The sequence below is a fragment of the Zingiber officinale genome, chromosome 11A (assembly GCF_018446385.1).
Source record: "Zingiber officinale cultivar Zhangliang chromosome 11A, Zo_v1.1, whole genome shotgun sequence".
Lineage (NCBI taxonomy): Eukaryota > Viridiplantae > Streptophyta > Magnoliopsida > Zingiberales > Zingiberaceae > Zingiber > Zingiber officinale.
The window spans coordinates 97,399,560-97,412,162 of NC_056006.1; the positions used below are offsets into that span (position 1 = coordinate 97,399,560).

The 12,603-nt window shown below is 42.2% G+C and overlaps 1 protein-coding gene across 1 annotated transcript; it reads right to left on the reverse strand.

Moving 5' to 3' along the window:
• Positions 1–1,146: 1,146 nt before the first annotated feature.
• Positions 1,147–2,458, reverse strand: LOC122030910. The gene is made up of 2 exons (XM_042589955.1): positions 1,773–2,458; positions 1,147–1,703 (listed from the first exon to the last, which is right to left on the reverse strand). Exons 1-2 carry the CDS (start codon positions 2,159–2,161, stop codon positions 1,358–1,360), a joined length of 735 nt encoding a protein of 244 aa, XP_042445889.1. The 5' UTR covers positions 2,162–2,458; the 3' UTR covers positions 1,147–1,357.
• Between the last annotated feature and the right edge of the window lie 10,145 nt (positions 2,459–12,603).

Sequence of the window (12,603 nt, forward strand, 5' to 3'; positions counted from 1 at the left end):
ATTTTGGGAACTTAGTTGAATTTAAAATTACAAAATTTAAATTCAACTTACAATAGAGATAACCTGAGCGGATAATCTCAGGCTGGCAGTAGGGGCTGGTTTCTGCTACGTGCCGAAGGGCAACAGATCGGACCAACTCTTTGAGCGGGCAGATCTGCTTAGCAGTAGGTCTGTGTTGTCAAGCTGAGCAGTTGGGAGTAACGAGTCCGATCGGACAGAGCAGCCGTCCGAACAGTACTGTCGGGCGAATAGACTGGCCAACCGAGCGGACAGGTCAGGCGAACAGACTGGCCGACCGAGCGAGCAAACAGGTTGGGCGAATAGACTAGCTGATCGGGCGAGGGGACAGGTCGGGTGAACAAACTGGCCGACCGGGAGAGCAGACAGGCAAACAAGTCGGTCGGGCGAAGCAGTCTTGCCAATCGAAGCAGACAGGTCGGGCGCAGAGATGGAGGAAGTGGCCGGCCGAGCTTTGACGCCGAGCGGGATCGGCAGAACAGAGCGAGCAACGAACTGAGGCCTGCGAGAGTCGTAGTTTCCTTGAAACAGATTCGCCCCACCTCCAGGAGTGCTTCAAGGCTTACTTGGATCGTCTGTTTCCCAGGAGCTCAAATCAACGACAGCCGTTAATGATCGATTAATGACCATTACTACACAGCACCGAAAGGTTTATGTGTCAAAACATTTGTTGTTCCACTTGGGAGAATTTTGCCCAGTCCGACATTCGGCACGTGTTGGTCGCATCTGCACATGAGTCAACATGGTTCAGTGCAATTCGGGCCCTGAATTTGCACTCTCCCTATGCACCCATGCGTGAGAGAAGATCTCTCCCTATGCATTTGTTTACATCCTCAATGTATGTGAATCAATATAAATCAATCATCATGCCATGAAACTCTTAATGTGGGACTAAAGTTCCATTCACAATGGAGCATTTTTCCTCTTCCACCTCTTTTCATTCACTTATATTCAACACTGGTACCGACGACTGCAGTGTATTTGGTGGGGGCATGGCTTCCCATCTACTTGCATCCAACAGATGAAGTATTGAACTCCATTCACATTCTTCCAAGGATCAGTACTGAAAATATCTCCTAGAGTTTGATCGATCTAAAATTTGTAAGTAGTTTCATATAACTAACTGGATGATAATACTAGCAAACTCCATGAATCCTTCTTACCATGCCAAGTCTAGTAAGTTGTTCATACAATCCTACTTCACATGTATTTACACTTGACAGAATCTGATTGCCGTTGTTAGTTTGATTGCACTCCTAGGCAGCACAATCGGTAGAGCATGTTAAAAAAGGCCTAAATCCCACGAATATTAAAGAATGCCGAAGAAGAAAGAAGTAAATCAAGAAACATCCCTACGTGAACTTAAGCCGCCGGTTGGGAAAAGATCCTTGAGCGGAACCAGGCATGATGATGCGTTAACAGCCTTCTTGAGGCCATCGTCGCACTTGGTTTTCTTCGTGGAGTTATCGGCGCTGGAGCTGATTAGAGAAGCATCGGTGCCGCGGTTGCTGTCGTCGTCGTCGTCGATTTCCTCACCGCCGTGTTGGCTGCAAACGATCCTGGTAACTTGATCGAGGGTTCCGTCGCGGTACACGAGGATGCCTTCGTCGTCCATCTCGCAATCCCTCATGGGCCGGTACGATCTCTCGAACACGCGGTCGTGCGCCCTCGTGAGGGACATGGTCCTGGAACAGAACAAGGGCGATTGAACTGGGACTGTTCGAAGTCGTGGACAAATTGGGGGCGGAGCGCACCTGACGTGGAAGAGATTGGGGACGAGGGTGGGTCCGAGGTAGAACTCGAGGGCCAGGAAGAAGGCCTTGTAGGTCATGAGGTGCAGGCCGTCGATGCGGGGGTGCGGAAGACGCGGGCGGGGCACCACCGCGGCGTGCCTCCTCCTTTTCCCCCGCCCGCCTCCCTCCGCAGCCGCCTCCAACCGCGACGCGTACTCCCTCCACACGACGGCCGGGGCTTGCTTCTGCCCATCGGGCGGCGGCGGCGGGAGGGGGAGCGGGACGAAGCCGGCGGCGGCCAGGAGGGGCTCCAGCTCGTCGTGGGTCATGATGGGGCGGAACGTACGGGTGTGCCACAGCGCCAGCTTCTTGGCGATCAGCTCCTCGACCTTGACGGGCTTCGACGCCATTGCCGCCCTCCACCTGTTCGACGGATAAACCCTGGATCTGCCCTTTTTCTCTTTAGGGAAAGCTGTAAGACTGCACAGAGATTTGGTTCTGGGAGCGGAGGAGGAATGAGATGAGATGGGGTTAAGTAAATAACAGAAAGGGAAAGAAGTTTCTTTTTTTTCAAAAAAAAAAAAGGATGGAAAAATTAAACACGCAATTAACGGGAGAGGAAGAATGGAGCGGATCGCAATTCGCAAGCGAAGTCACGCCGCTCCTCTCTCTCGCTCTCTCCTCTCTCACCGTGTCACACGTTACATTCCGGTCTCTCTCTCCTTCGTCGACACGTTCCCGAGAAATTGGGGGGAAAAGAATCGTCGTTTCAATGGGTGAACAACCAAAACCACGTTTGATGACGTAATAACAATAACAAACTCTACACTGACTGGTTGGTATTAGCTACCTAATGTAGCTCCATAGAAATTTATCTTCCATCAACATAAAAAAAAGAAATGGGAAAATTTGCAAATTGTTTTCAATCACAATTTAAATTTTATATATAATTTTCATGTTTACAAAACTAATAAACATTAATTTATCTAATTATTAATTATATTTTATAATTTATTTTAAATTTAACATATTAAATTATAATCTAATATATTTTCTATCAAATTAAACATGACTCATTTTTTCACCTCAATTGGATAGAAAATATATTAATTTTTTTTTAAATAATGTTCAATCGGATAGAAAATAGACTATATTCTTTTAAAATAATATTGAAATTAGGAAAAATTATATTAAGTGGAAAAAAGTCGTGTTCAATTTGATAGAAAATTAATTCGATTCTAATTTAAAGTGTTAAATTTAAGATGAATTATACTCATTTTTAGACTATTTAAAAAATATGAGAGATAATTAGATAACGATATTTGTATGAAAAAGTTGAAGCAAACAAAATTTTACATACAAAAAATAGAAATAATGTTTTTTTAAATACACAGACTACATATAAAATTGAAGTTTTGATTAGATATTTTTTTCCAATTACTCTTAAGAAAATACCGTCTTCATAAATTCTTTTCATCAATAAAGAAAAAAAAAACTCAGACGACTTTTCACTCCAATCCTTTTAAAGTAAAAACTTCATCCATTAATTCTTTAAAATTATTATTTAATTCTTAAATATCTAAAAAAAATAAAAATATATCGATATATGAAAAAACAATAAATAAATAGTTAAATGGTAAATAGAGGGCTATTTTAGGATAGAATTTTGAGATTAAGGAGATATAAATCCTTATGTCTTGTATAACTAACTCTCTTCCATTTGCCTCATCGGCTATAATAATTTATCTCCTCTTCCATTTGCCTCATCGGCTATAATAATTTATCTCCTCTGTACGCCCACCCGGAGACCGTGGTTGTTCTATAAAATATATAAATTGTATTGAGCATATGAAGGTGGTTGATGATTTCACGAGGCATTTAAGTTGTGCTTTCATAGGAGCATTTGTTATCAGGTTGTTAGAACTGAAGGGCCTCAATAGGTTTCGTGGACTCGATGCAGATCTGTAGATGTTTGAATCAATTGTTCTATATTTACAGTCAGAATAATCTAAAATAGTGATTCATTTATTGATGAAAATTATATTCCATCTTAAATTTAGCAATCGAATTAAATCGACATTGATATGGTGAATAGGGAAAAGGTCGTCTCAGGAGGCCAAGGGGTCAATAAATTTGCATAGACGGCGGTCAAAATCCACGATGGATTAAAGAACTGAATGGCTGGTCTAGCAGGGCTCCACTCTCCCGATCGACCTTGTCAATCGGGCAGGCTCTCTATTAGCCTCATTCCCAACTCTGACCAAACTCGCATGAAGCTCAACTCCCTGTTCTCTCGATCGGCCATGCAGATCTGATAGGCTCTCTATAGGTCTTATTTACGGCTCTGACTGAACTCACTCAAGGTTTAGCTCCATGTACTCTCTCAAATCAGTCAGCCACATCAACCACAAACGCTGCTCTTTTCATGCAGCATAAATAAATAAATAAATAGACTCTTTGCAACATGGCCATTTTCGGGCTCATTCTCCAGCTAAAGAGCCCAATAAGCTCTCTGGCAATAAGCTCATTTGCTGTCATTAATACAGCATGTAAGTTTGCCGGAGCATTTGTCATTAATACAGCGCTTGAATTTGTCAGAGGATCGTATCTATATACAGATACTTACGCAATATACCTTCTCCATATTGATATGATTAATAGATACAACGTAAGCATATGACGGGACATTGATTGATAGCAGGATAGTACCTCATTAATATGGAGATTGTGAGGGACACGTGTCTCATCCTTATAATCCTATCGCCGTCACTATCTATACTCTGTCCTATGTCCTCTATCGGTGATTGCCTCCGCAACCCCTATGTCATGTGTCGCTGTCCTATGTCCATGAGTCACCAATGACTCCTACTCATCTCCATCAGCCTCCTCCTATGTCATGAGACTAGGACCGCTCAATGTCATCTCCAAGCCTCATAGTGTTACTTTTAGTAAGTGACTAGCTATTAACGGATTTGATATATCTTTACCGTGAGCCATTTGTTGCATACTAGATAGGCCTTTGTGGTGGGCCTTGTTGGATCCCGTGGTAGTTTTGATGTAATCAACCAAGTTGGTTAGGTCCTGCTGTGTTTGATCCCTGTGTCTGAGTGTGCAGGAGCTTAGGAACACAGGAAGTCGAGCGGAAGACGCAGCTAGCGAGAAGGACGGCACGAGAAGGGAGCCGACGGGCTCGGTGCGTCCGAAGGACGAGAGAGCTGCGGAAGAGTACTCCGGTGGGCTTGAAGAGCGTGCGCGGCGTTCGAGGGACGTTAAGCCGGGACGGAAGGCTGCTCGAGGAGAAGGCCGGGAATTGGGTTCGGGTGAGCCCTATTCCGGTTGGTCGCAATCACCCAAAAGAACGGAGTTTCGGAAGCTAAAGAGAAGAAGAAAAGAAGACAAGAGGCTGAAATTACTGTAGCAGAAATTACTGTAGCAGTAACCTTGAAGGCGCCTTAAACACATTGAAGGCGCCTTGAATGATTGTTTAAGGCGCCTTGAGCAGTCCAGTTTGACCGTTTGCGCTGCGGATAAAGTTTTATCCGCAGATCGAGTTGGGGGCGCCTTAAACCTTATTGGAGGCGCCTTGGACCCTCAAGATAGACTTTCCAGGAGCTATAAAAAGGCCCCTGGAGCTAGGAATTCAAAAACAACTCAAGCAATCAATCTGTCAGCAATTCCTAAGCAACTAGTGAGCTTCAAAAGTGTAAAAGGCTTCTCCGCCTTCAGAGAAGGAGATTTTTCTTACTACGCTTTTCTACTGTCTTGGATTAACAACCTCCTTGGTTGTAACCAGGTTAAATCCTGTTTTCTACTTAATTTCTATTTCCTTGCTTAGTTTAATTTTATTTCTGCCTTTACTTATTTACTATTGCATTAATTGAGTTGAAATCCGAGGAGGGTATAGTTTGTTTTTGTTTTCAGCAATTCACCCCCCCTCTTGCCGGTCTCCGCTGCACCAACAAGTGGTATCAGAGCTTGATCGCCTCAGAAGGACTAACCGCCAACTGAAGCACTACGATCAAGACGATGGCCGGAGCGAACATCCATCCCCCGAAGTTCGACGGAGACTTCGCCACATGGAAGCGCAAAATGGAGGTATTTTTTAAAACGGATTTTGATATTCTTATTACAATGAAATATGATTTTGCATCGCCGAAAGACAAAGAAGAAAACACATGGAGTAAGAAGGAGCAAGCTGATTTCGTCGCCAACGGAAAGGCGGAGTTCCACCTGCTTAGCGTGCTGCCACCACAAGAAGTAAATCGGATCGGAAGCTACGACTCAGCGAAAGATCTCTGGGAAAAATTCCTGGAGCTACACGAAGGTACTTCCGAAGCGAAGCTAGCGAAGCGCGACATCCTCCAGAACCAGTTAACGAACCTCCGGATGAACCAAGGTGAGAAGGTAGCGCAACTCCAAGCGAGAATCAAGGAGCTAATAACGCAACTAACGAACCTTGGAGAAGAGGTAACCAACAGGGACTCCATTCGATACGCGCTCAATGCCTTCCCGAGAACTCCAGAGTGGGCATCCTTAGTAGATGCGTACTACATCTCTAAGGACCTCGAGGTAAGTACGTTAGAACAATTATTTTCAACTTTTGAACTTCACGAATCTCGAGTTTCAGAACTCAACGGAGCAGAGAAGACAAGTCAGAACATTGCCCTAAAGGCAAAGATAAATAGTTCTGACTCCGAAGCCTCAGTCGACGAATCCGAAGCGGCACTACTGGTAAGACGCTTCAATAACTTTTTTAGTACTAATAAATTTAAATCGCAGAGGCATCATCGAAAGAAGAGGACGGTTCGCTGCTACAATTGCAACGAAGAGGGACACATCAAAGATGACTGTCCAAAGCTAAAGAGAAAGGAGAAAGAAAGGGCAAAGTCAAAATACAAGAAACCAGAACCCTCCAAGCACAAGAATCTGAAGGCCACCTGGTCAGATTCGTCATCCTCTGAATCGGAAGTCAAAGAATTCTCGGGACTAGCACTGATGGCCAACCATCAGAAAGAAGAAACGTCCAGCTCAGAGATGAGCATCGATGAAGGGGGAGGAACATCAGAAGAAGAAAGCAGCAGTGAAGGGGGAGCGTCACCAGACCAGGTAAGTAAGGTACGCAATCTAACCCCAACTCAATCTTTCAAATTTATCAAGTCTCTTTCTAAAGAGTTAGATCAATTAGAAAAAGAGAATGCTGAACTAAAGTTGAACTTAGCAAGAGCATGCCCGTTAGAAATGTATGATCATCTAAAATCAGAAAATGAAAATTTAAAATTAGAAATTGAAAAATTGAAAAATGATGCATGCTTAAAGAAATTTCCAAAGTCAAAAATTAGAACTTATGGTAAATTAAATTGGTATATAAGGAAGCATCAAGGTCAACTTAGAAAAATACCAAGAAACTATGTACCCCCTAGATTGTTGAATAATCCTGTAGGAAGGAACCTCTATTGGGTTCCAAAATCTGTGCTTAATTAATTTTTCAAAAATTAAAAGCTTAAAGTGAGAAAATTAAACATTGAAATTCTTTATGGAAGCTTTGTCTAAGGAAGTGGTTGTTGCTCCAATAACCAAGAAGGCCTAGTGCCTCGCCACGACCTGGAAGCTAAAATATTGAAAAAAAAAATGTTTAATTAACTTTCTGAAAAAGCATTAAACTAGAATTAAATAATGCTTTAAAAGTTCTTAAATCTTTTTAAAATTCTAAAAAGTCAGATTGTGAAAATTCAAAAATTTAGATTTGACTTAGAAATTTTTTTTATTGACTTAGAATTTTTTTTAAAAAATTCAAAAATTTAACTTAGAAATCTTTTTTGGAAAAATTCATATTGACTTAGAAAACTTTTTTTGAAAATTCAAAAATTTGACTTAGAATTTTTTGTTTGGAAAAATTCGTTTATGAATTAGAATTTTTTTAAATTCTATACATTTCACTTAACTTAAGTTTTTTTTTACCCCCAGTTTTGCTGTGATCAAAGGGGGAGAGAAAAGTACATGTTTAGGGGGAGTTAGAAAAATTTGAAATTTCTGTTATTATTATAAAAATTGTAGTAATTTTTCTAATTGCAAAAATTATGCTTAACTTGTTAGTTTAGTAATTTTTTCTTTAAAATTACTCTTTATGTCTATTTTAACCCTAACTTGAACTTGGGTTGATGCACATCAAAAAGGGGGAGATTGTTGGACCCCGTGGTAGTTTTGATGTAATCAACCAAGTTGGTTAGGTCCTGCTGTGTTTGATCCCTGTGTCTGAGTGTGCAGGAACTTAGGAACACAGGAAGTCGAGCGGAAGACGCAGCTAGCGAGAAGGACGGCACGAGAAGGGAGCCGACGGGCTCGGTGCGTCCGAAGGACGAGAGAGCTGCGGAAGAGTACTCCGGTGGGCGTGAAGAGCGTGCGCGGCGTTCGAGGGACGTTAAGCCGGGACGGAAGGCTGCTCGAGGAGAAGGCCGGGAATTGGGTTCGGGTGAGCCCTATTCCGGTTGGTCGCAATCACCCAAAAGAACGGAGTTTCGGAAGCTAAAGAGAAGAAGAAAAGAAGACAAGAGGCTGAAATTACTGTAGCAGAAATTACTGTAGCAGTAACCTTGAAGGCGCCTTAAACACATTGAAGGCGCCTTAAACACATTGAAGGCGCCTTGAATGATTGTTTAAGGCGCCTTGAGCAGTTCAGTTTGATCGTTTGCGCTGCGGATAAAGTTTTATCCGCAGATCGAGTTGGGGGCGCCTTAAACCTTGTTGGAGGCGCCTTGGACCCTCTAGATAGACTTTCCAGGAGCTATAAAAAGGCCCCTGGAGCTAGGAATTCAATAACAACTTAAGCAATCATTGTGTAGCCATTCCTAGCAATAGTTCTAAGCTTCCAAAGTGTAAAAGGCTTCTCCGCCTTCAGCAAAGGAGATTTTTCTACTGAGCTTTTTCTTACTGCCCTGGATTAACAACCTCCTTGGTTGTAACCAGGTTAAATCCTGTTTTCTACTTAATTTCTATTTCCTTGCTTAGTTTAATTTTATTTCTGCCTTTACTTATTTACTATTGCATTAATTGAGTTGAAATCCGAGGAGGGTATTTTTATTTTGTGTTTTCAGCAATTCACCCTCCTCTTGCCGGCCTCCGCTGCACCAACAGGCCTATGCACCCTCATGGACTTTTTGGCAAAGTCCTACCCATAAATGGATTTGATATTATTCTTACCGTGAGCTATTTGATGCGGACTAGATAGACCTTTATGGTGGGTCTATTCACTCTCTTAAGTTTTTTGACAAAGCCTCGACCATAAACGGATTTGATATGTCTTTGTCACTAGTCATTTGCTGCTGACTAGATAGATCATTCTAAGATAAATCTATTCACCTGTACATCACCATCACTCTATGTCATATCTCCCATAAACAATCATCATGCTCTACTACATGACTCCCTTCGGCGTGGTCTCCTCTCTCATACATCACCCTCATCTCCTAGGATGTTTCCCACATATAGTCCTCACATTCTATTACATGACTCCACCCGCTATGGTCTTCTCGCTCAACTCTCCGTACTCCTCACTCCTCACTATACTCGCTCAATGATGACTCCTGGGAAAGGTCTGTCCATTGTGTCAGAGTGCTTCTCCATGTGTCCTGCATCCCATCCAACATCTTGCTTTGATAGTCGATATGCATATCTCTCCCAATCAGTTGTGGGAAGATGTCTTTGTATTTGGACCGCCCGCCGCTCAGTGTATCTTAAGGAGGTGTCCTCCACCATGGTAATGTAGTGAGGAGTCGATGCATGTGCCCCTTCGTAAGTAGTCTCATGTTGCTACCAGCTCTGAATTAGGTCCCCTCCGTAAGTAATCTCATGTCGTTACCGACTTTGAATCTGGTACTCAAAGGTTTTTTTACGAAGGTTGTACTTTTGCTTAATAGGGTGTCAGCTAGAGTACAGCCCCAGTTCTGTATCTGTAGCAAAAATTATTGGTGCAATCGACCTCCTAGGTTTTAATGTCAGACAAATATGTTTAAATAAGAATGTTTTAGTATGGAGCTTGATCTAGGGAAATCCTAGTTGGAGGCTAGGCAAGGAGAGAAATCTCAGTATATCGTGGAAGCCAGGTGGATAGGTCTGGAGGACTTGATCCCTGGGTAGCCGAATACTGAGTTCTAGTTGTAGGCTAGGTAAGGGAAATCTCGGTATGTCGTGGAAGCCAGGTGGATAGGTCTAGAAGACTTGATCCCTGGGTAGCCGAATACTGAGTCTTGGCGAGTGAAGTCAATTGGAGAAAATCCTAGGAGCTGGTAAGCTTAGGTAACGCGAAGTCTTGGAGGAGTGAACTCCAAGCAAGGTTAATCGGATGGTTTCCGGTTGACCGCGCGCGGTCGACCGGACCAGCGAATCTCGGTAAATCTAGGTTTAGGTTTACTATTGTTTTCTGTATTACTATTATTGTTGTTGGCTAATATGGTATTGCAGGAAAAGTCTTAGTGGATCAGGCGATCAGACACTGAGCAGGCAAAAGTCCAAACATGTCTGGAGGAGCATGTTTGGCAGGTAAGTTGAGGTAAACAACTGGAGGAGCGACAGTGAGATCGGGTTCCCAAAGGGAGCAACCTAAGGTCGCTGATCCAACGGAATAACCGGGAAGGTTTCCAAGTTGAGATCAAGACAGTTCTATTGCTGTCTTTTATATTACTCATTATGTTGTCTTTTATTCATTCATTATTATGCTGCGTGCTAACATCTGTGTTGCAGGAAGTTTTTGTTCTAACACTGTGTTGCAGGTCAGACTGGATCGGTCGACCGAACCAGCGGTTCAGTCGACCGAACATGAGCATAACATAAAGCAAACAGTTCAGAACAGATCAAAGTCAAAGTTTGATCAAAGCTTGATCGGTCGACCGAATAGTAAGATCGGTCGACCGAACTTGATGACTCAGCAAAGCTAGCTCATCAGCACCGATCAGCAAGCAAAGGAAATAAGCTGATCGGTCGACCGAACCTGGGGATCGGTCGACCGATCCAATCAGCATTTAATCAGCATTAAAGGGTGATCTCGGCAGATTTCAGCGAACAAGGAAAAACCTTGTTTGGTCGACCAATAAAAGGGTTCGGTCGACCGAACCATTGAAGGCCAGTTAATGCAGAATTTACAAGCCAGCGTCATACTCCAGCTGTGGGTGATCGGAGCTGGTTCGGTCGACCGAACAGAGGGATCGGTCGACCGAACCTCAGTGCACCTATAAATTAAGGCTCGAGGTCAGAGGCCAGAACAACTTTCTGATCACAAGTTACTGCTCTGCAAGCGACTCATCTTCATCAGTACAGCAAGCTACGTCATTCGAAAGCACTGACCTACGCTAAATCTTCGATTCATTTGTCGGTATATATATTTTGTTTTTCACTTAATTGCAAATAAGATAGTAGGCTTGTTACTATCTTATTCTATTGTACCTGTACGATCTGCTTCTCTCCGAGGACTTCGAAGAGAAGAGTTTTAGTGTTTTGCCCATCGGTGCGGTCAAGGACCGCGGGCCTTCGAGTAGGAGTCGAGCTAGGCTCCGAACGAAGTAAACAAACTGTCTCTATTTTTACTTTCCGCTGTGCACGACTTTTATTTCAAAGAAATGATTAGTTTTAAAAGGACGCGATATTCACCCCCCCCCCTCTATCGCGCTACTCGATCCTATCAATTGGTATCAGAGCGAGGTTAGCTCTGAAATTTCTTAACCGATTTTCAAAGCATTTTAAAACTTTTTTCTTTTCTTTTAGTATATTCTTTTTCCTTCGTATATTTATCTTTCAAGCACTACTAATCCCAAGACAAAAGTCTTGGAAATATTTTTTAAATCTTTTCTTGCAAGAATGTCGATATAGATCATATCAAGAAGGACGAAGTATCTATGACCCTCCTCCGTATGATCAAGTATACTTCAGTTCTTGGAGGCAAATGATGGAATGCTTCGTTGGAAGTAACAATTTCGACAACTGGATCGCACTAAGACAACCTTCTCGAAACTCAGAATCGAACAAGAAGGTAATGAATATGTTAATAGATATTTTGCCTAATGAAGTTTTGTGTCAACTAGAAGGTTACAATAATGCATTCGAGATGTGGACCAATTTGATCAAGCTTCACGAGACCCCGTCGAGGCTAGAAGATCAAGGCGAAAGTGAGTCCGAATCCGAATCCGAAGAGCTATCTTCAAAACCAGATCTAGAAGATCTAGACAAAATCAGCTTCATCGCTCTAGTGGCTGAGGAGGAGGCTAATGGATCTGAACCCGAGTTTGACCAAACACTTGAGCTTGAATCCGAAATGGCAATGGTCAAGGGGGAGAATCCTAATGAGGATTCAAAAGGTAATATTTTAAATACAAAATTTAAAGAACACATAACGTGTTTTAACTGCAGTGAAAAGGGGCACTACAAAAATAAATGCCCGATGAGTCGATCTGCACAACTGGAGGCAAAGGAGGAGCCAAAGCCTAGAGTCCGGACAAGGAAGGACCACATCGAATGTTTCAAGTGCAAAAAGATGGGACACTACAAATCTCAATGCCCGGAGAAAAGACTCAAGGATTCAGGGGGAGCTAGTATGGTAAATAATTTTAAATTATATGAAAATTTGCATGCTTTAGATCCTTCTTGCTTGAATGGTAATATAAAATTAAAAATGAATGAAAATTCAACATTAAAATTATTTAACAAAAATAATCTAACTAATAAAAACTTAATTAATTCAAATATAATTAAAATTGATCAAATCAACGCAAATCTTAATCAAAACCTAGATCTAGTTAATCAAAACTTATTCATTCAAGATAATTTGAATTTAAATAACAATTATCTAAAATTAACTAACAATAAA